Here is a 24831-nt window from a genome sequence, read left to right on the forward strand (position 1 = left end):
AATAAAAAAAATATATATATATATATATTTATAATTTTTATTTTATAATTTTCTTTTATAATTCTTTCCAAAAGAAAAGAGGCCTAGAAGCATGGCTAACGCTAATGGCACGCATACCAGAGGCTAACTGCCTACGAAAACAGGCACAGAGGCACTGAAAGAAGATTTCACCCATCTAATGAACACACTAGACTAGACAAATATCAAGATGTATCCATCAGTCGACCAATTGCATGCTTTTGCAGAGGACAAGAAGACTTCAGTCGACTCCTTCAGACATTAAGCACCCCCCACAGCCCAAATGGAATGATAAAAAATGTAAAAGAATTAAAAAAATATATAAAAAATATTATACTTTTATTTTTAATTTTTTAGTCGACCAATAGTCGACTAACGGCAAATTTTGGCCAATCATAGTCGACCATCCAAATCCTTAGTCGGGGACAGCCCTAGATAATTCTGTTGTGCAAGGCAACATCAGGCTTGACTTAAAGTTCCCCCTACCTTTTAAATAGCTTTTTCCAGTGTTTAGCATTGTTTTCTAGCAATGGGGGTTTGTATCAATGGGGTCTGTGTCTCTAATTCTCATTTTGGCGGATTGCTCCAATTCAGTTGAGACAATATCCTCCCCCAGTGAACTAAGCCATTCTGATTTGACTCGCTATCCTACGTAGCAAGGAGCTGATCTGCTTAACTAACGCCCCCTCTATGGTTGTAGCGCACTCAACAAGGGAGTGGAAATACTGACACTTCCTCAAACGGGTTGACGTGCGCTGGTGCCGAAAGAGAGAATCAACAATTTGCTCGACAACGGAGCAGTGGGAATAATGCGGAAGCGGTCTCCCTGTCCCTGACTCTCTCTCTCCCTCTCTCTCTCCACGGTCCACCTGCAGAATTTTACACACAATCGCAGTCGAGCCGCTCACACAGACACGCGCACGGAGCGATGTATCCTCTCTCTCTCCACGGTCCACCTGCAGAATTTTACACACAATCGCAGTCGAGCCGCCCACACAGACACGCGCACGGAGCGATGTATCCTCTCTCTCCCTCTCTCCACGGTCCACCTGCAGCATTTTACACACAATCGCAGTCGAGCCGCCCACACAGACACGCGCACGGAGCGATGTATCCTCTCTCTCCCTCTCTCCACGGTCCACCTGCAGCATTTTACACACAATCGCAGTCGAGCCGCTCACACAGACACGCACACGCGTGCACGGAGCGATGTATCCTCTCTCTCTCTCCCTCTCTCCACGGTCCACCTGCAGCATTTTACACACAATCGCAGTCGAGCCGCTCACACAGACACGCACACGCGTGCACGGAGCGATGTATCCTCTTTCTCTCGCTCGCTCGTTCTCTCTCTCTCGCGCTCTCTCGTATACATGTATCAAAGCGCTTATGGGCGGAGCCCAGCCCAAAACAGCTTGAAATCTTGAAGTGGAAAAATGCTGCTTTAGAGTACTTGATTAGAAATACAAAACAATGAATTTTTTTGAAAAAAAACTTACAGATGTGTTCCATAGACTCACAGGAATTGTGTAACATTGCCCAAATAGTGAAAGGAATAGCAAGACACGGGACCTTTAAAACATTACTTTCCTAACTTAGTGAAACTAAATGTAACAAATTAACACATAGATATAAGTGTACTGAATTGTTATTTCTTATTTTATTTATTATTATATTAAAATATATATATAATTTTTTTTAAATATCCAATATAAAAAATTAAAAATAAACGATACCCGATCCAGCTATATTAGTGATATCGGGGCCGATATCAATATCGGATCAGTGCATCCCAACCTCTACCACTGGGGTCGATAGGCTAAGGTGCATATTCTGAAGGCATCATGGGTTCAGATCCAACTCGAGACCTTTGGGCTGTTTTGTTCTCTCTGTTTCGTTCTCTGCTGTGGGCGAAGGAGTGATGCCATGGAAATAATGTTAGATTAAAAGAGAGAAATGTTGGCGCCCTCCCTAGTCCCTATGTCTCTCGCCCTTGCTGGCTCACATCTGCCACTGTTCCTTCCAAACACCTGCTGCCAGTGCTCAGCTCCCTGTGGAGACATTCCAAACGCCTCGTCTGTCTGCTTTTCCCAGAGATGGGGAAAATCCAGTTAGCGACAACCCCCCCCCCCCCCACCCACAAAAAAAAGAATCCACAGTATGTTCCGTTCTTCTAAACTAGCGGAAGATTAGTTTGGGTTTATGTTTTTGACAGTGTCGTGTTTGTCTTATGTAACCGTTCTCTACTGCTTTGATCATCTCCGCTTGACAGAGAAACCCTACAGATGAGTCTTCCATGTTCCATCTTAAGGAAAAAAATATTTGTGTGTGTGTGTGAATGTTTACCCTTAGTGCGTGTGTGTGTGCATGACATGGTGTTTGGCACAGCCATGGATGTTTTTTTATATATTTTTTTAAAGCGAGTGACGATGGAAGCTGCAGTGTTTTACAGGGCTGTGATGTGAGGAGGCAGGCTGTTGTATAATGTGTGGGCCGGGCCGCTCCATCTGACGACGTTTTGTGCGTCGAGAGTGTAAATTACTGGGAAGGAAAAGGCCGTCGGAGCGGAGAGATCGACGGAGGAGAGACTGTGATGTGGAGAGAGCAGAGGGATGGATAGAGAGAGCAGAGGAAGAGATGGAGGTGTGGTTGGTTACGTAAAGCTGCAAACCTCATCCTGACCTAACGGCTGGATGTGTGCGGGCAGAGTGATGTAACCTAGATCACGCACACAAACACACCCCCGCTATACACTGGTGTGTATAATGTGTTCCCTTCAACTGTCATGTTTGTACAACATTACAACTAATCCCTCTGTCCTCTGTCTCTCTGGTGCGTTTGTGTGTGTGTTTTAGGACTATATCGATGCCCACCCTGAGACCATTGTGCTGGACCCCCTCCCAGCCATCCGGACCCTGTTGGACCGCTGCAAGTCGTACCAGCTGGTCCACAGGATAGAGGACTGTATGCAAGGTAACAACTCCTACGCAGCCGACGTTGGCCTCAATCCCGTGATCCACCACACTCCTGCGCTGAAGATGAATGAAGGCGATTTGGTTGCTTCCACTATAGTACTCCCTCTGACACACTGACTAAGACTGTTGTAGTCTACCTATTATTATGAGGCCATTAGGGTTTGATTCTACAAATGTAACCGTTTTATTAGACTTCTTCTTAAAAGGACTATGCTCATCCGCCTATTTTTTTGTATCTACTTTTTATCCCCATTTTTCTATTTTTCTCCCATCCCAATTTTTTTGTATGATCCAATTCTTCCCTCCCCTGTCTCGAACGTTGCTAGACCATGCCTCCCACTGGTCGGCTGCAATGTGGACGAAGCCTTGCATCACGTGTCCCCTCCGGTACACAAGGAGGCAGCCGTCGCATCTTTTCACCTGCACAGCGCGATCTCTGTGGCGAGGAGTAACGCGTGGGAGGCTCACGCTGCCCCCGATACTTCCTGATTCTGCTGTACAGGCGCACCAACCGACCTGTAGGAGTCGCTGTCCACAACGTCCGATCCCCACCCACCGGCTTTCCCACCCCCTAATACTGCCAATTGTATTAGTATGAACGGCCAGCCAAGCCGGAAGCAACGCAGAGAGCTGGGCTCGAACCCAGCATATCCTGCGTTAGTGGCGAGCGCCTTTCCCACTGCGCCACTTAGCCGCCCCGGTATACATTGTTTTTTTATTTCTTTATTTTTTAACACTCCAAAAATACCATACATCAGCATAAGATATATAGCCTAAAAATAATCCAACTTTTCAGTTATTCTCAAGGACGTAGTCATGCAAAAACTGAAAGAATGAGGTCAAGTTCAAGTTCTTTAATAGTTGTCATACAGAAGTACAGAATACTTTCATACAAAATGCTTCTTACTGTTACGCTCCAGAGATGACTTTGACATGAGGCACATTATTTTGACAGTGACTGTTAGAGCTAGGAGAGAGGGGAGGCATTGCTGAATTAAACATGTTTCTAATTTATTTGGTAAAAAAAAAAGTTTAATGTTTGGCACACAAAGACCAAACTGACTGAAAAATATAGGCAACATTTGTCAAAGTATTAACTTAGTGCAAACAAACAATATAATTAACCTTTCTATTTTTGTGGCCACATTATAGACGAAGTCCATCAACATAAAGTATGCATATGCTCAACCAGCACTAGACTTTCTTATCAAAAAGGAATAGTGTGTACTAAATATATATTTACTTTTTAATTGCATGAAACATTATGAAGTATTCTCTTATGCCGCTTTTAACTGCATGGTACCTAATCGACTCAACTCGCTTTTGCTTTTTGAGTGTCTTGGATGCCGTATTTGAAGTGACGTCACACAAGGAAGTAAATAGTCAACACTGCGTTGGAAGGAGAAGCCCTGATGATATAATATAAACCAACAGCCAATAAATGTGAAGTTGTCTTTGAACGTCTGTTGTCAAGCCTCGTCAATATACCCCCCCCCCCCCCCCCCCCTTCCCCAAAAAATGGAACTGGTGTTGTGGAGTCACTTCGCTGTGAGCGTTTCCATGGTTAGCTTGCGGCTAACGCTAGTTAGCTTGCGGCTAACTTAACGTTAGCCTAGCTTCGAACCGGTGTACGGTTCGAATGCGTACCGTAGGGGTGGGAATCGCCAGAGACCTCACGATACGATACTATCGCGATACTTGCATCACGATACGATAATATCGCGATACTAAATATATCGCGATACGCTGAGTATTGCGATATTAATATTGCGATATTTTTTATTTTTGTCAAATTTTATTTATTACCTTTTTTCAACTGCAAAGTAAAACTTTGCCAACATGTTTTATCTAATAAAATAAAGTTCAGTCTGTTCATCTCACTTCAATCATTTTTATTGCAGAACATGGTATTTTCTCAAGCAGACAGATGTAAACACTGTAATCTGTGTTGCATGTACCTGACAAACTGAACTGTTTGTATTACCGTACTTTTCGCACTATAAGCCGCACCTGACTATAAGCCGCAGCAGCTAAATTGAATGATGTGTACATATATAAGCCGCACTGGACTATAAGCCGCAGGTGTTTTAATGTTTAATTACCATATGTAATTAGCATTGGACAATACTGTCGGACAAATAACAAGAATTAACTCATTTACAAGTTGTATTAAGTTTAGCAAATAAGGGAACAGATAAATAACATTTCAATGCAGTCAAAAAAGCAATATTTAGATTTTTACATTTTCGGGTTTGGTCACGTCGAGTCACATATAAGCCGCACCGTTATATAAGCCGCAGGGTCGAAAAATGGGGAGAAAAGCCGCGGCTTATAGTCCGAAAAGTACGGTACAGTCATATTCCAACTTAACTGAATGCACATGTGTGTGTGTGGACTACTGTACTATTACAGGTATTGAAATGAACAATGCAACTTCCTTTTTTATTTTTTTTGAATAATTAAATATTGATACTTGGCGTCCCTGTATCGATACAGTAGGACTGGACGGTATGGTCAAAAATTGATATCACGGTATAATTTGAAGCATAGACGATAACGGTATATATCACGGTATATTAATTTATCTTAAAATGTCTATATAAATGCTTCTGAAGGGGTAAAACACTGGTATGGCAGCTATTACTGTACTCTTGTATTACTAGGACATATTTCACATAGTACAGAGGTATTTTAAGAACATTTATTGTGCAAAACTGCAATAGAAAAATGCAAAACCTTTTCTCAAGTTACTTCCATCTCTGAAAAACACTTTTTTTTCATGAAATACAATAAAATCAAGAGGCACAAAGTGAAAATAAAAACTACAGCAGGACAGGAGGTTTCTTTCCCTCAAACAACTCAAACACAATAAAACTCCAACATAACTTACCTTTAGTATACATGTTTGACACCGTAGAGAGAGAGAGAGAAGGAGAGAGCGTGATGTTTGAGGTTTGAGCGTCCTAAGTTGCCGTAGTTGATGATGTCACACCAGGATGTCATTTTCAACACAGTTGGAAACCGGAGCAGCCCGATGGATAAAGCGATATAAAGAAACGAATAGCCAATAAATGTGAAGTTATCTTTGAACCTCTGTTTTCAAGCCTTGTCAATATAACCCCCCCCTTTCCTCACTAATGGAACGGGTACCGCTGAGTCACGTTAGAACGTTAGCTTAGCGGCTAACGTTAGTCCGTTGCTGCGGTAAAGCAAGTCTCCTCTCAGCCTCCTTAGCCAAATTGAAATGCCAAAACTATATGGCAAGTGGAGAAAAACTCAGTACAATTAAACACTGCAACGACCACTGCAAACGTCGAGTGAATCGTCAAGTAACGTTAACGTCATTGCTACTGCTGTGACTAGCTGCTCTAGTCTACCGGTCACAAGGTATGAAGGTATAGTCAAAATCCATACCGTAGTGCAAATTCATACCGCTTATACCGTCCACCCCTACGATACAGTATCGCAATGCAAAGTATCGCGATACTACTACGTATCGATTTTTTCCCCCACCCCTACGTTCCACCCCTAATAGCTATGGATACAATACCATGGTCATTTGACAGTAACTATCTTCCGTTCAAGATGCAAAAAAGAATAAATTTTTTCATGAATACGTTCACGTGTTATTCCGTGGTGAATATGAGTATAATTTCGGAATGATCCGGGCTAATTCCTGGGAGGCTGGCTATAGGGCGCAACGTGAATTCTACTTAAACCATTGGCGTTTCTTTCCTGGACACGCTAGTATTTTCAAATCAAATGCATATGATAGGTATTATGTTTCATCATGAATGCATTGTTTCTGATTAATTGATTGCCAATAACGGCATTCGTTATTACCACAAAACATGCCGATCAGGGGGATGGGTATGAAAACCATGCACGATCAAGCTGAAATTGACGTCAGATTGTCCTTACCTGTGGTTGGTGGTATTCCAAAAATAATATTCCAATTATTTGATCGCCATCTGGTCCATCCTATGCCCATCTGGTCCACGACATAACCCACCACAACATATGGATTGGGGTTCCCGAAAACGATTCAATGCGATCGAGTGACGCCCTAGGTTTCTCATTACTAGAAAAGTCCGTCCGGAGACATTTGAGTGTTACACCCGGTCTGGAACAGGGTTTACTGCACTCTCGATACTGCCTACTAGCAGGATCTGGCCGGTACTGCACCTTCGGAGTCCCAGTATGCCTTTTAACGGCAACATACAGGTCCCTGACATTGAATAGGATATTTAAATCGAGAAAAAAAGGGAAAACTATCAAATAACGTATATATATATATGTATATATATATGTATATGTATATATATATACGTGAATGGCCCCGAAAGTGTTAATAGGGTATAATATCTACCTATTTTAACAATTGTTTTAGTGGCCTATTGTTAAAAACCTACAATTGTTTTAGTGTACCTACCTATTGTTAAAAGGCTTTGACTGTTTTCCCCCTAGCTGTTATCAGAGGTAAGGACACCTGCACGCTGTTATCACTTCGCTCAGTATTATTTGAGGCAACATTTGGGTCTTGGACATTCTTCAGGTCAGGGACAACGTTGTATTAGAAGATATTGATTAAGGTATGGCAGTGTGTGGCTGTCGGACAGCATTGTTCTTACCACACTTGTCACAGAGACCAGTAAGTGCCTTGCTCAAGTGTATTTCAGAGGTAGTTGTTCATTTACTTCCCCCAACCCAGATTTTTCTGCCGGTCCGGGCATCGAACCAACAACATTCCGGCCGCAATCACACTTAACTAATCTATGGGCTACAGCTGCCGCCAATTGGGGAAGGAGCGGAGGCTTGGTAACTGTCAGGATCTCTGTCTTTGCTCTAGAGACAGTTGGTTGACGAACGGCAGCCCTGGATGTCTCCTTTCACTTGAAAGATATTGTTTGGTGCTTCCTAGCAGATGTTTTATTCACACTGCGGAGCGTAGGGCTAATATCATAATTCTGTGACTACAGCACCTCTCCTCTCTCCAGACTGAACCCTGTGTGAACCTGGCTTTATGTACAAGTAGTCTGATGGGATCAGAGCCTCATAAGTGAGATGGAGGATGTCATCTGCGCGGTCAGCAGCACAAACAGCCCAGTCACTGGACCCATATGCTGCTCAGTGGCCGGGGGTCGTCATGCCTGGAAGCGAGCGCTGCTATGATGACAGGATGTTAGCAACGGGAGCACATTCTCTCCCCAGCACAGTGTAAACACACCTGTGACTCATCCGCTATTCATTCACCCCCGTTCATGGCAGAGAATGTAAACCGTGTGTGTGTGTGTGTGTGTGTGTGTGTGTGTGTGTGTGTGTGTGTGTGTGTGTGTGTGTGTGTGTGTGTGTGTGTGTGTGTGTGTGTGTGTGTGTGTGTGTGTGTGTGTGTGTGTGTGTGTGTGTGTGTGTGTGTGTGTGTGTGTGTGTGTGTGTGTGTGTGTGTGTGTGTGTGTGTGTGTGTGTGTGTGTGTGTGTGTGTGTGTGTGTGTGTGGTATACATTTTTTCATACCATTAATCAGTTCCCAAATATTACCAGGGTATACGGTATTACCAGGTAACATAGACAACTATGTTCTGTACACTTGCCAGCGGTATTTGTAAAAAATATATAAATAAAATATTTGAGTTGTGAAAAGTGCAGAGCCGCTAGTTGCAGATAAGTCGTTGTCACACATGTAGAGGCACTGGCTGTTGTGAAAGACACATTTACTCATGATAAACCTTGGTGATAACTAAATAAATTATATCTCTACAATTCTATCTCCACTACAGCTTGTACTCAACCCAAGCATTGATAACGATGGACAGCACATTTACTCTACCCACGTTCGCCTGCGATAACAAACGCTTCACTCCAAGAAATATTAATTGACCTCAGACCCCAACATTATTTCAGTAACATGACAAATAAAGCATGCTTTTAGTCATTAATTACATTAAAAGATTGCCAAACAGTCCCCAAATATTACCAGGGTATGATATTACCAGGTTACATCAAATGTAGAATGCCAGGAATAGTGAGCGTATGCAGACCACTCCAACTAAATTCTAGCATTAGCTATTTCGCTTAGCATTTTAGCCTGCCGTTACACAAAGACCTTCAGAGTGGGCTAGTGCAGCATAGCTCGTTTGGTATTCTAAAACTATACCAGGATTTATACAGCACCAGATTGTCGTGATTACAGAGTTGGATAGAACTACCATGTTGTTCTGGTTGAGCCAGGGGCTCACATGGCTTGGGTCCATGAGGGTGCCCAGGGAGACAATAGGCCGTTGTTCCAAGTGGTCCGTCTGTAGCAAAGTCTTTTGTTGGGGCAAGCACACAGTCCAGGGGTCGGCCTTTAGTGTCTGGAGTAGAGAATCCATGTTTCACAAGTGGAATAGAAATCCAGAGCATCCAAAAGTCTGTTTACAGGCGTTTCAGGGCAGCGGTTTCAGGGCTGCTATGAGTGTTGGGAGCAGTTAGGTTGTCTTGGCAGTGAGATTAGCTTTCACTCGGCTAGTCAATATTCCACACGTGGGTCTCGCAAACTCCGCAAGGCACACTGTGGTCACATGACACACAACCCATCCAAAAAGGGATGACCGTATATATTCTGGGACTAAATGGGCATTTATAAACTATCATTGTATTAAATAGATACGGAGCAGAAATTATACAACGGTATTGAAATACCATCATCGTTATTTTCAAATACCTTGGTATACTGTATTACTGTCAGACCCTAGCGTGAGAGGCGCTGCTGTCTTGTGTCCCGAGGAATGGATCAGAGACCATGATGAATGTTGCACATTGTCAACGGTGTCAGTAGTTAGAATGGCAAAGAAGACATATTTTTGTCCAAACAGACAGAATGGTGATTACGTAACTGAGACTGTAAGCTGCATTCCTGTGTGACTGTGACTGTGTGTGTCTATGATTTGAGGAGGAAGGTGTGTTGCTCATTGCATTTATACAAAGCTTTTTTTAAATAGAAGTACTGTAATTGCAAGTGGTGCTTCCTGCTTATACTTTAGCCTGTGTTCCGACCTTCTCTTACCAATCCTGATTGGTTCGACTTAAAGCACAAACTGTAAGCCTTTATAATCCTAGATCGCGTCACTATGAGTGGAGAAAAAGCGGTTTGTGCCCCGTAGGATTAAGGTTTTAGTTTCTTCAATCAACAAAAAGAGCTGGCCCTCGTCAGAGGAGTTGGAGAGCTGTAGTCAGGGGTGGAATGGGAGAGTTGTATAGACGGGAGAGCGAGCAAGTGGAAAGTCCACAATGTTCTCTCTCTTTGTCTCACCCCCTCATTTGCTCTCACTCTTTCTCTCCGTCTTGCTCTTTTTCTCTCTCCTCTCTCTCTCTCTTTGTCTCACCCTCTCTTTTTCTCTCATTCTTTTTTTTATAATTCCCCTCTTTCTCTCTCCTGTCTCACTCTCTCCCCCTCTCTCTGGCACCACCACTTCCTCCTTCTTATCAGGGGAGACCATAGAGTCCTGGAGCAGCTCAAGCTGCCAAGGCAACCCAGTAGCAAAGGCCACAGAGCTGCTGCCATGCCCAGCGGCCCCAGTGGCTCAGAATAGCACTCGGTGAGAGGAAGCACTCGAGGTGTGTGTGTGAGTTTTTGGGGGGAAAAGGCGGACCTTATGTAGCCTCTCCTGAATCGATACCGGTACCCAACGGTACCTTTTTTCGGTACTTTAGTGTCTAAAAATGTAATCTACCTACCTCTGTTGTAAAAAGAAAAAATCCAAACTTCAAATAATTTATTATCATTATTATTTATTTAGAACAATTTGTTAATATATATATAATATTCCAGCGAGCGTTGTCTGCATCTAGCTTTCTAAAGTGTAACCACACTTGAGACAGTTTTCAGCTTGCCATTGCCCCGACTGCTTTGTTGTTGTTGAATCAAGTCAAATCCTAGGTAAGCGTGTATTGCGCGTGTGAATGTTGACGTGAACGTGCGGCACACTTCATATGTTTCCTTTCGTGGTAAACAAAACGTTGACGTCATCAGACTTTCTCTTTTTTTCTTTTGGCACCAGTGGATCTCACGTGAATCGGTACTCGGTAGTACCGATGTGATTCGGTCGATACCCTTAAAAGTACCGGATTTGGTACCCATCCCTACTCTCCTGAGTGTTATTCATGATGTCAGAGAGCCCCAGCCATGGTAATTTTAGCTTGTCCCCCGATTTGTTTAAATGAAACTAAACATGAGCGGGAGAATTAAGTAATTTTAAGGGGTCTGTTTAATGGCGACATTGGCGAGCAGACAAGACGGGGGGGGTATGTCTCCATTGTCTCGCGCTAATGGATCGTCTTCTGGCGTGTGTCTTTAGACCTGCAGCTCCGTTGAGGCAAGCCAGGCCAACGTTTCATCGTCCAGTTCCATCAGACCGCGTTCTCCATACGGTGGCCGGTGTTTAGGGCAACTGGTGATGATATGTTCCACAGTCTGTGCAGGAGCTCCACACTCACATGAGGCACTGTCCTTTAGGCCCCACCTCTTCATTGTGGCGCCGTAGCGTCCAACGCCGGTCCTTAGGCGGTTGAGGGTTGTCCACTGCTTCCGGGGCAAGTCCTGACCAGGGACGTCCAGAGGGTCATTGATGTAGAGGTGCAGCCTGGATGGTTCTGCTGACCTCCACTGGTCCCTCCATCTCGTCCTGACCCAGGAGGCCTTGGAACTGTCAGATGGTGTTGTGTGGAGTAGTCCGTAGGCTTGCATGGAAAAAGGGCGCTAATGGATTGGTTCAGTGGACTCATAGTTCCCGCTCACTGGAACCATTAAGCTCTGTTGTCCCAACTCTGGGGTTTTGTGTTTCCCCCCCACGCACCAGAGCAGGGTAGCTGTTGACATAAGTGGATGGAATCCACTGGTTTCTGTTGATAATGCAAGCTTTGATATCTCCGACTGTTTTCATAGATGGCAACAGTTGTCAAGCCATCCCATTTTAAGTGAAATATCTCTCTCTCGTTCGGCCTGTTCTTCAAGGGTATTCCTTCCACTTCTGAGAGAAAGGAGTTCTTGTAAACAAAGACGAGGCTCGAGCCCGGCTCCGTTTGAATTAATGGATAAAGAACTCCATTACATCAAAGGAGGGCATGCAGACTTTACCTTATTAAGAGGATACAAATCAAATGATTTCTTTTTCAAAATAAATTATTTAATAATTGTAATTTGGAGCGTAAGCCTCTCTCTCTCCAGCGGGGATATCAAGAATCACAGCGTTTACGCGCAGGGCACGCAGTGTCTGGTGTTCAATAAGAAATATTGAAAACACTGCTGCTGCCTCGAGAGGGAGAGTCGGTGGGAGAGAGGCCGGTGTTTCTAGGAAACAAGCCCTAAATAGCAACACAGAGGCTTCAGCCCGCTGCCTGAAACAATGTTAAGGTCACAGTAATACTTACAGTCCCAGCATCCTAATGGGCTGTTATCGTCAGCACCTAATGGATCAAACCACGGCGAATGTGGAATTGGAATCCCGGGGTGTTCAGACCTACGTATCCATCAAGGAGAGGAATCTGTTCCCTATACATTCCTAGCAGCCCCCGGGGCGCAAGGCCAGTTGGTATTGCTGCTGTGAGCCGAGCGTCCTGTAAACGCCATCCTTCGGCTCCGGTAGGTCTGTGGAGAGCATGCCGTGTTTATACAGAGTCGGAGATTGATCGCCCCCCCCCCCCCCCCCCCCCCCCCCCCCTGTCACGGTCGGCCTGTCTATACGGCGACTATACTCTCTTTACCCCCCTCACACCCACCAACTCTCTTTATTAGACAACCTGGGGTTGTTTGATGTTTTCAGTTGGGACAGGGTTTAGCCACTTAAGTCTAAAGTTCTTTGGGAACATCTGATGTAATAAGAGTTGTTTTCTCCCCTGGGGGGTTATTCATTTTATTTCTATAATTTGTTTTCTTCTGTTCGTGTACCTGGTGAAACTGTTGTGACGGTGTGGATCAACCCTCCGGGCCTCTCACTCCCCTAACTGACTGATGACCACTGGCACAGTCCCAGCAACGCAGGGGAACAGGCGGACAAGTTGTAGAGAGTAAAGCCTGCTGATCAGAACGTTACAGTTTGTGCTCTTTGAACTGCTGGATCCGCCTCGCCCTCGGCTTGCGTTGAGGGCTATGGTTCAATTCCTCGTTCTCTTTGGGCGATAAATTACTTCCGCTTTAATGCAAGGACGGTTCTGGCATGTTCCGTTACCGTCTCGTTGGCATTTTCTTACGAGGGAACTATGGTTCGGGGATGTTGTACGCACAAGAGTAGTGCCAGTCTCAATTTTCAGCAGAGCTAACAAAACAGGAAGCCGGCCCACACGGCTCGACTCTCGTAGCCAAAGATGTTGGCTTCCCAGAGTCCCCCCTGCATCAGCTGCTCATGGTCAGAACAGCAAGTCATCATCTATATGCACGTGCGTGTGTGTGCGCGATTCTCCTGACCTCAGCAGGGGGGGGGGGCGCTGCACTGCAGAACACAAACATTGGCATGTTTCTATTGTGTTTTTGTCATTAGCAATTTGCCAGCGCTTGGTTTGGCCCGCTCGCTGATTTCCTGTGGCGATATCGCAGAACAGCTGCCTTATCAACCGTGCGGATACCGCAGAGAAGGAAATTGCATGGGCCAGAACATTAATATGGGCCCCACAATAGGGCCTGATGTGGTATGATTGAGCTACAGGATGTTTGCCTGTTATTTCCCGCAGTGGCAGAGCCTCTCGTAGGAAGTCTTGTCTTATCGCTGGAGTGGGCCGACCGGACCGCTGACGGACGTGACGTCAAAACACATGTTTGAGACAAGAAGAAAATCTGTCTATGTGGCAGAATGTTTGTTTTTGTTCCATCTCTGTTTGAACCAACAACAGACCCTGATCCTGAAGGTCAACACTTGGACACACCTGTCTCACTGGGCCTGTGGGACGACTCTTGAGCTTTGCGTTTGTAAAGGGACAGGAGTTATGTCTTAAGGCCTCTATTTGAGCTGGTTTAACTGGTGTTTGTGGTTCCCCATGGCATCATGTGTCTTGATTTCAACGTATTTCCTTGTTTGTGTGCATGTGTGACGTGTGTGTGTTTGCTGTCTGGGAGGAGCAGACAGGCTTGGCAGCTTCCTGTGTTATTTCTGTGAACGGCAGACAGTCATCCTCCATGCCCTTCCCTCAGGTGTCCACTGGGGCTGTGTGTGTCTGTCTCTACTGCTGGAATGAAAGACAAATGATGTTGAACAAGGCGTGTGCGTGTGTTGCTCAGTAATGTCAGGCGACATCTTCTGGGTCTCTTTCAGTAGATTGCAATAGGATGTGGTGTGTGTTATCTTTGCAATGTGGTAGAGTAAGGCTGGTAAGAGAGGAACTGGCACACACTTCATCCGGGAGTGAGAGTTCAGCCTACATTCAGCTTTCAATGGCATCCTTTTAAAATGCAGTGTGAATGTGATCCATCTAGAGTACTAACCACGCAAGTCAGATCTTGAGTGAATTCCTTTTCAAGTCCCATGGCCAGACCGTCTTGACTTGCAATGTTACTATTTAATTGTGACTCTTCGCTGACTTCATGCAGCTTGGATAAAATAAATGTTCAAGCTCTCTTGAACCCACTGAACCTCTCTCTCTCTCTCTCTCTCTCTCTCTCTCTCTCTCTCTCTCTCTCTCTCTCTCTCGTGTGTCTTCTGTTTTATCAGATGACAGGATTTGCTCTCCTCCGTTCATGGTGCTCAACACAGAGTGCGGTCCAGACACACTGGAGCAGATCGAGGCACACGGACTCACATTCCCCTTCAGTAAGTCTGCGCTCTTCAATCATACACTGCATGTCCAGCTTGTTCCTTTCCCAGTGAGGTAAAGTGGGGTCTGTATATTGTAGAGCTGTCAGAACTCATTTCAATCTTTGAATTTTAAGATGAAATGAAAACTGGTTCTTGTTCTAATTCTCTTCTTGTTCTCTAATCTTTTTTGTGATTTTGGTGCTTGCAATGCAAGCCAATCAATGCAAGCCAATAAATGACTCTTAAGGCACAGCTGAATGCCGAACGTTTCCTTTTGGTGCTGTAGCAAATACAACACAATGAACGTGTTAATTGTAAGCATTTTACACCTGCTTTGATGTGGTAATAATGTAAATATCATTATTAATATATAAATTTTTCATTCCAGTTTGCCTAATTTCAGGCTATAGTAATCATAGTCTAATGGTATCGCTAGGGACAGTTGCCGGCCTTAGTATACTGGTGGTGGTTGATGTCATAGTGTTAGAGAGTGTCACTTCCTCACCACAGTCATCTCACAACTGCTTTCCTGGAGAAGTTGGGGTTTCTCTCTCTCACTCTGTCCTTCTCTCTGTTCCCTCAGTTTGTAAAACACGCGTGGCCCACGGGACCAACTCCCATGAGGTAAGAGGCTACAGGGTTCAGAGGTCACTTGGTGCCCTTGATGCTAACATTGTGCCTCGTTAGCGGGTAATCATTTAACTCGACTCTCCAAACATCCAAATTAAACACAATACTGTACCGGCTAGTGTCTATTTGTGTCGACTGAAATCAATACCTACCCAATGTCAGTCTGGTCAAATGCTCTGCATTTATACACACATGAGTTAATCAATTAGGTTTTAACCACTAGTTAGGGTGACAGTTGGTTTTGAACAACTGAAGCCTTCAAACAAAGAACCATAGAGGAATTGATGTTAAATGTTTTCAACGGCCAACACATTACTCCATTTCACTTGGGGTGCGAATGTATACGTCGCCTATAAGAACACAACCTCTACTTTCTTTAACCATTTGAACGCACTAGAACACTTTCATTTTAGATGCAAAGCACATCTTTATGTCACTAACTCACTTGTACACTAACTCACTCACGGTTAGCTGCTCTTCCTAACAGGAAATGCGCTTCCTTCCTAACAGGAAATGCGCTTCCCATCTATGACACTGGTGTGTCTGTTCTTCCAATGAGATTTGAAATGATATTGAAATCACATTTATATGTATCATTGTCGTCATATTAAATATCGTTTTCTTTTATTACGTAAATAAACGTCCATCGCCTTTCAACCTAGAGCGTCCGCTGTCTCGAGCCATCTCTCTTCGGGCCGTGTAAACATTTGAGCATGTTCCTCCTCTCTCCCCCCCCATCAGATGGCCATCATCTTCAGCGAGGAGGACCTGAAGGACGTGAAGCCTCCGTGCGTCATCCAGAGCTTCATCAACCACAACGCCGTGCTCTACAAGGTGTTTGTGGTGGGGGACTCCTACAGCGTGGTGGAGAGACCCTCCCTGAAGAACTTCCCCGCCGGGCCGGCAGGTGAGACGAGGGGAGGCAGACACCGTTGACAGCCAGACACACACACAGGCCAGGCTGCACAAGAAGTACAAGCTCCTCTGAATTACCCAATAAAAATACCTCATAAAAGTCTTTATTATAGTCCCTCGATTGGTCTTATTCTGCCCTTTTTTTCTTTTAAAAGGGTGCCGTAGAGTGCAGTTGATTTTTTTTTGGGTTGTTCATGATTTGTGGAAGTGAACTGCTTGGTCGGTGAACTTCTTCTATTGGCGTTAAATTAAATGCGATTGTTTCCTCTTCGTCTTTTACGCCACCAAGTTTCTAAGCGCTTTCAGGTAGCCTTCCTCCATACAGTGTCACGAAGCATTCGCACAGGATTCCCCGTAGCGTATTTGACTATCCCGCCTCTAACGGCACTGTCCTCCTCTCTTTGGAGATAAAACACTGAGAGGAGTCCTCCACATGCAAACCACACATGCAAACCAGTTTCAGCTTCACTGCAAATCCCTCCGCTTTGCCTGATGATACTGCAAGAGAACAGGTTTATTCTTCTTGAAAAAGATGGGGATTGTACAGCTCGTCTACAGTACATACCACAGCTGTACAGGTAGAAACCTGTTCCCCTCCAGCTCACACGGTGCCCTCACCTGCTTCCGCGGATGTGTTCAGTGGACAGAGGGAGGTCGGAGGAGCGAGTAAAGTTCAGGAGATGGAAAGAGGGGTTGGGGGGGGGGGGGGGGGGGGTGTTGGTGTAAACAAGCTCTGTGTGGGCCTGTAATCAGAAATAAATACAGTGTCACCCTCCCAACCCTCCTGCCCCCACACACATGCTCCCCAGGCAGCTGGGGGGGGGGGGTGAACCGCTACGGTTTTCTGTTTAGCTAGCGTTGGCGTTCGGAGGCTGGCGTGGTGTTCCAGCAGGGTCCCGGGGAGGAGGATGTGGTCTCGTCTGCCTGCTAGGCCCCTACCGCTTCATTACCTCGCTACGGTCGGAGCTCAGGGACACATTCGGACAGCGGTGGAATTAATTACCGGCTTGGCCCCCGCCCACCCGCCTTATCATCCAACACTGTGTACAAACGTTAACCGTTATGAGTGAGGTCGATTGAGGAAGTAAAGGTACTATCTCATTTTCTCTTTGCACCGTCGCACTATAAATCATCTTATCACCGTTTTATTGGAAGTACCCCCCCCCCCCCCCTGACTGAGTCACACTGAGGTACAATTAGTAGGTGTGTTTGGCTGTTTGTCTCATGATGCTATGATGGGGTATGACTGACCATGGAGAAATTGTGACTTATCACAGTTTGATAACAGTAATATGGCAAGGCAGAATATATGGGATTTAGGACATAATGGAATTTTTTTCCTATTGGCTGAGACCATTTTAATGTGATATATAGCTATGGAAAAATAAAAAACTAAGTTATCATCATTAGCAGTTTTGATGCTATGAAAATTAAACTACAGCTACAGCTAAGACACTGTTGGGTTTGGGAGAGTTGGGCTGATGTTGATCTTTCTTTAGACTTATGGTGTTGAAATTAAATTAAATGAATTGAAAGCAAACTCAGTTGAGCCCTTTTGCTTTTGTTTCATTCAATTCAAAGATCTTGGTGGCCTGTCCCAATACTGATTAGGCTTTGCTGCCCCCTGGTGCTCGGGTTTGAGTAGTGCTTATTGGTAACAGGTATTTCTGGGTTTGTGAGCTGCCTATGAAAAATGCTGATGAACTTGTTTCTCTCTTGTCCCATTTCAGACAGGAAAGCCATTTTCTTCAACAGTCACAACGTCTCCAAGCCGGAATCTTCCTCTCACCTGACCTCCGTAAGTTTTCAGCACTGACACTTGAACCACTGGACGTGATATGTGTTTTATTCATGATGGGCTTAGGAAAAACATTTTCCTCCGCCACAGAGGGAGAATGTGGAGGGAGTTTCCCAACCACCCAGTGATGATGTCATCAGAGAGCTCTCGCGGTCCTTGAGACAGTCCCTGGGTGTGTCCCTGTTTGGCATCGACGTCATCATCGACAACCAAACAGGCCAACATGCCGTCATTGACATCAATGCATTTCCTGGTAAGTGTTGTTTGTTCCTCAACAGGTGTAGATACAGTTAAAGACAGTAAAGATACAGTACAATGAAAAGCCTGTTTTTAACAGAAGGGTAATGTTGATGTAAAATGACATAATACACACGGTTACTCTGATTGGTCCATCAGTCACATCGAGCTGCTCTGATTGGCCCATCAGTCACACGTTGCTCCCAAAGGTTCTCACAGGCACCGGGCTTTGAGGCAGCCATAGTTTTATTTATTTTTCCTCCTCTTTTTCCGATTTTTTTCTCTTATCCCACTGTTAGTCGTTATGCCAATTCCCAATTCCCTTCCTGGTTGTTGCGCACCCCCCCTACTGTTGGTCCGAGAGGCCGGAGACTATCACATGCTATCCTCCGACATATGCGCAGCCAGCCGGCAGCCAGCCTGGCAGCTCAGATTCTCACTGGGAGAGTGTAACGTGTGGAAGGTCACACTACCTCCCTCCAGATCCTTCCTTCGCTGAGCAGGCGCCCCGACCGAACTGTAGGAGTATTTTTCTGTTTACAACGCCCAGGACCCACCCATCAGCTTTCCCACCCTCTAATACTGCCAATTGTATTAGTACGGACGACCAGCCAAACTGAAAACAATGTGGAGAGCTGGATTCGAACACGCGAACCCAGCGTCTCCAGCATTGGTGGTGAGTGCCTTGCCCACTGCACCACCTAGCCGCCCTCAGCCATGGGTTCTTAAGGGAACCCAGGGGATCTTAGAGGAATTATTTACAGTGTTTAGTGAACAGAAGGCCATGCCCCCTCAGCCTACTTGGAGTTGGCTGTACCCAGAGAGGGTGACTTAAAACACTTATAACCCATCTAATGATACATCTGAAGCTGAAATAAAATTATACTCATGACATTAATATTCCACAATAAGCTTAATTAGAACATCATTGCACTGTATCTTTCACGTCCTCCATGTTGAGTTTGTTAGGTGGTTTTCTGTCACTATCTTTTGTTCTTCCTGCGTCACGGTGCCCCTCCTGGTGAGCATTAGGTTAAATACACATCATGTGACACTGAAGCGCTGCCAGTGAAAACAGCCCGTTGAGGAAAGAGCGGCATGTCGTGAGGCCTCACTTTCGCAAAGGGCTGTTGCCATGGCGACCTCATTCTCAGGTTGCACGCTCTCTCTGCCACCACCTATGACAGTTGGCACCTAATCCTACTGTGCAGCTCTTCAACACGGGCAAATACCTCCCCTCTGTACGGCGTTGTGTCGCTGAAACACTGTTATTCCAAACACAACATTGAAGTTCTCCATCCACTCAAGTGTATCTGTATAGCCCTTATTCATGTTTCACAGGGCGTTACGGGAGTTGATTGCACATCTCTCTGTGTTGCCAGGTTACGAGGGCGTCCCAGAGTTCTTCAACGACCTCCTGAACCACATCACCAGTGTCCTCCAGGCCCACAGCCCTGACTGCCCCCCGGCCAGCGAGCAGCCTAAAGGCCCGGTTAGCACACAGACCCCCAGCACCATGGTACCCAGCCCCAGCCCCGCGCCCCCGGGCTGCTGTGGCATGCTGGCCAAGGAGGGCGGCGGCAGTCCCTGGATCGTGGAGGGGGATGGAGGTCTGAAGGGCCCCCGACAGAGACTGGGTTGCAACTCAGCCATGTCCCCAAACTTCCAACAGCACTGTGTCTCCACGATAGCCACCAAGGCCTCCTCCCAATGACTGCTGCCCACGCCACCCCCACCCCGTCTTGTCCCCCTACAGAAACGGATGATAACGGTGACAATATTAATGAATAATAATAATCATAATAATTATGATATTAATGATGGTGATGATAATAATATATCTGTAATCAAAAAGAAAACTTTTCCTATGTAGATATTGATGATGGTGATTGGGTGTTGGCTTTTTTTTTTTTTTTTTTTGCCTTTTTTGTATTTTGTTTTGTCTAATAAGACTTACAGACAGTACTGTAATGTGAACTTTTTGGGGGGAACTTTTGCCTAATCACTGATTTTTATTCTCTGTGAATTCTCTGTAATCAAAGGGTCCACATGAGGTTTGTTGAGGGTCATGGCAGGACTGAAGAAAGAGCCACTAGATGTGCAATGGACCTATCTCAAACCCGCCCTCTTTTCTTGATCCTCCAATCACAGCTGTTGCTTTCCTCATTTTTGTCTGAGGGAAGCAGCGGTTGTGATTGGAGGATCTAGAAAGGAGGGCAGGGTTTGAGAAGTCAATGAATCATCCCTCGTATCATACACACAGAGGCACATTAACATTTCCTGCGTTGGACAGCACCAGTGATGTGTGTCTTGTGTTCTGATCAACACAGTCCTCTGTACAACCTGTGGGGAAGAAGGGATGGATAGGCTTGTGTACTTGAACACTCCTCTAACTGATCCTGGAGCTGCTATATATGGCTCTGGCCACAGGAGCCCATGATCCTGTACAATGAACGATGACTGTCTTTGGTTTGTGCCATCTAAACAACTGTCCTTGGTGTGGTGTGAGGCGGGCGAGAGCGGATCTCTGCAGAAAATCACACAACAGCCGATATAAACATCCGTCAGTGGTAAAGAGAAGAGAGTCTCCATGATCATGTGACCCATGTGTTCCTATCTCTGAACCAGTGTTTGTAACGGCCTTTTGAGTGTTGAGTTTGGTGCAGGTGTTTGGTGTTCATGCAATCAAAACCATCTTCTTGCTTCTTCTTGGGTCCTGGTTGGAGCTGCTCCCGTGCAGAAATAGAAGAATCACATTCCGTATGTGTGGGTGTTCTTTTAATTTTTTAAGAATTCCATGATTTCAGAATTCCAAAGCTCATCGAGGTACTTAGCTGAAATGATTCAAGTGGTTTCCAGTCTCTCTCCACATACCTCTGTGGAGTCTAGAAAGTGTAGAAAAGAATGCTTGGACTTGTGATGATAGTGAATTCCCTTTTTGAAGTGAAAATGACTTGATATCAGACTGGGGGACTGTTTATTTTTTCTTTATTTTTTAAGTCTGTAACTTAATCTGCATGGGGAACTCTCTTTTCCCATCGTGACCCGTTAAAAGTTAACTGAAATTCTGGGCCTTCAACTTGTTTGGTTAGAAAAATCAAGTTATTCCACTAAGATTAATGTAAAATATGTATTTGTATATTCAACTAAATCAGTATAAATTATTATTTTTGCTACCATGAAATGAGTACTTGTTATTGTCTTGATTCTTAAGGATTTTGTTCAGCCTTATTTGGCACCTCTGACCAGGTGGAGTGTCGCGCTGTCTGTCAGCACAGCTTCACTCTTAACAAAAGCTGTTATTAAGCTGCCCGCGGTCTCTCCTCGGTTCTCTTTAGCCTAACTACAAGAACTGTAGTCCTCCTGTTTCAGCTGCTGTTCTTGTGTCTGTAATCGTGTCAACGTGTTAATGATTGAGGGGCCCCAGTTATTGCTCCCAAATGTTCACTGTGAGATCTTTTTTACTCCTATTTTGTTAATATCTTTGTCCTGACATCTACTAAAGAGCAACTTTATTTTATTGAGATTTTATTGGGGAAAATGTTTTTATATAAAAGGAAGCGAGTGATGTTTTTGAACAAACAAGGGATATTTATGAGGAATTAGTGAAATGCTGGGTCCAGTGGCACGACGAACCCCATCTTAAGAAGGGGATAAATGAGCTTGTGGTTGGCAACTGTTGTCTCTCCCCTGGCATCTAGTGGGAACCAGTGCAGACCTGCCAACTCGCTGTAGAACACATTTGGATGTTCTTCTTACGCTGCCTCTCTCTGCCTGAGGAGCACATTCTAGCTGTTTTTATTTCTGCTGTCATGTGTCTGGAAGTTGGGGAGCTGAAGTGACAGCGTTTTCTTTAGTCCAACTGCCTTGTGACGGTGAAAACAGTGTCATTTCACCAGCATCTATTTGGGACTTGAGTCAAAAGGAGGTTTTAGGACTTATATAGGCCTATACTATTAGTGACTGATCATGCCCTGTTTTGGGACGATTAAAAGGTTTTTGACATTGTTGTTTTTGATAAACTGATTGCAGCCTAGTAATGCCAGTACAGGTCAGTGGGGATTGAAATGGTTTTCCTCAAAATCGCAAGTAAGAATTATGGAACTGTTTTGAGATAACTTGCTTGTCAAATGCCTAGAATCTCTTTTGACTTGCACTGGTATTTCTACCAAAATGCTGACACGAGGCTATTGCCAATTTTCCCAAACAAAAACCTGTGAAGACTTGATTAACCTCAGGGGGGGCTTGATTAGTCATCTAAAGGACTGGCTTCCAACTAAGGGTCCTAAACCCTCCCTTTTAAGGGGCAGGGTTGGCAGAACCTTTTCAAATCCTTCTCCCCAGTCTGACGGTTCTAGGAATAGGGACCAAGAGGGGGGGGGGGTTGTCCCTGTATATCTGTCCACCACTATACTGTATGTCCTATGTTGTATTCTTCATTGTGCTTCTAAATGGGAAATAAATGGTAAAGCGTACCCTTGGTCATTTCTGCAGACTAGACTAGACAAACTAAAGTCATTGTGCTCTCAATTCCACCTGAATGTTTACTCGGATATGTTATATAATACATGTGTATGTATTTAACAGACATACCCATAGGCTTGCATCCATACAGTATGTTGTTTTGTACCAGTCCTGTGAGGGGAAAATAATCAATCTGCAATTTGTGACCTTTTTTTTATTAAATGGCCAAACCAACAACAGGGCAAAATAAACATAAATATGTGAAACCTTATCTGACTGCATTGACTAATTCATTTAACCTATTTTGTCTGATTGATGAGGTTAAATTAAAGGGGAATTCTACTCTTGAATCTCTTGTATTTGTAGAAAAGTTGCTTTGCTACATAGTGAAATGGGCTCACAGCCACCTTTGTACATCTTCAGACTAAGTACTGTGCATGCTTCAGCTTCTAGCTTTACAAAGGACTACACTGCGGAAAACGGCTCCCTGCATCAATGTCAAAAAAGTATAGACAATGTGCAAAACCATTTGCCGATCAAGGAAGGCTGGGAAAGCTGCTGGTGGCCCTGGGAGTCTGGAAAACCTTTGTTGGGCTTGAAAGGTGATGCAGAGCTTGGTCTATTTCAGCTGGGCAGATAAACTCACTCTTGCTACCTTCTCCGAAGTTGCCTACTGCATCTTTAATTTTTTTTTTTTATCCACTTTTTCTCCCATTTTTTATATATTTTCTCCCATCGCAATTTCGTATCATCCAATTCAACCCTCCCCTGTCATGGACGCTGTTTCTTGCCTCCCACAAGCCGGCTGCAATGTGGACTAAGTCATACATAGCACAAGTCCCCTCCGGTACTTGAGGTAACAGCAGTCGCATATTTTCACCTGCGCAGCTCGATCTCAGTGGCGAGGAGTAACGCGTGGGAGGCTCACGCTGCCCCCGACACTTCCTGATTCTACTGCGCAGGCGCACCAACCGACCTGTAGGAGTCGCTGTCCACAACGCCCGATCCCCACCCATCAGTTTCCCACCCCCTAATACGGCCAATGTGTATTATTAGTACGGACGACCAGCTAAACTGAAAGCAAATGTGGAGCACTGGGCTCGAACTGACGAGCCCAGCGTCTCCAGCATTTCGTGGCGAGCGCCTTGCCCACTACGCCACATAGCCGCCTCTGCATCTTTAAATTTCAAGTTTGTCGTGATATTGAGTTTCCTCTTTCCTGCCAACAAAGCAGGGACCATGAGACCCCTGAATACATTTGAATGGGATTTTAGGAGTGTACAATGGAATGGAACTCCATCAGAATACTCAAACACAGTATGGGATATATAGTTACCCCCAGTGGTGGGTGGCTCCAGAGAATTTCACTTGCTGATGCAAGGGTGTTGCAAGATTTATAAGAATGCAGACACATATTTCAGGTATATGTATCTGAAGTAACTACTGAAGTTTCTTGCGGTGCTTTGGCCCTTTCCTAGGGCGAGCTATAGAACCCTCATTGCTACCGAAGCCGTCCATCAATATTGTCATCAAACCTCGAGTTCAACACCAACAAGACGGCTCATGGTTGTGGCCTACTTCTGGATGTACTACTCCATCCACCTGTCCCCTGAAGTCCACAACCTGGGGGTACTACTGGAATTTACACTCTTTTCAGTCCTACATCAAGTCTGTCACAAAAACTGCACTCTTCCACCTCAACATCTCCATACTCTGGCCTTCACTCACTGACTCTGGCCCTCATCCAATGCCTTCATCACCTCCCGCCTTGACTACTGTAATGGAGTCCTGTCTGGGGTACCCAGCAAAACCCTGGATAGGCTCCAGTATGTGCAGAACTCACCCGCACCAAATCACCCCCACCCTCATCCACCGGCTCCCAGTTAAGTTCTGTATCTCATATAAGATCCTCATCCTTACAAATCCCTCCACGCCCTTGTCCCCCAATACCTATCTGACCTCCTCCACCCCCTCCCGGAGGCTGTGATCCTTGTTGTGTAAACATTGTACTCTTATAGTTCACATATAATAAGATA

General features: G+C 45.0%; 1 protein-coding gene across 1 annotated transcript in view; it reads left to right on the forward strand.

Moving 5' to 3' along the window:
• itpk1b (inositol-tetrakisphosphate 1-kinase b) overlaps positions 1–23066 on the forward strand; it is a 67255-nt gene extending 44189 nt beyond the window's left edge. Inside the window, exons 5-11 of the mRNA XM_084310865.1 lie at positions 2871–2988; positions 14668–14766; positions 15335–15375; positions 16123–16288; positions 18027–18094; positions 18185–18347; positions 19714–23066. Of these exons, the coding sequence (XP_084166991.1) occupies positions 2871–2988; positions 14668–14766; positions 15335–15375; positions 16123–16288; positions 18027–18094; positions 18185–18347; positions 19714–20045 (987 nt within the window). The 3' untranslated portion in view covers positions 20046–23066. The remainder of the gene's footprint in view (positions 1–2870; positions 2989–14667; positions 14767–15334; positions 15376–16122; positions 16289–18026; positions 18095–18184; positions 18348–19713) is intronic.
• The last annotated feature ends 1765 nt before the right edge of the window (positions 23067–24831 follow it).

Source organism: Notolepis coatsorum (assembly GCF_963971535.1).
Source record: "Notolepis coatsorum genome assembly, chromosome: 3".
Classification (NCBI taxonomy): domain Eukaryota; kingdom Metazoa; phylum Chordata; class Actinopteri; order Aulopiformes; family Paralepididae; genus Notolepis; species Notolepis coatsorum.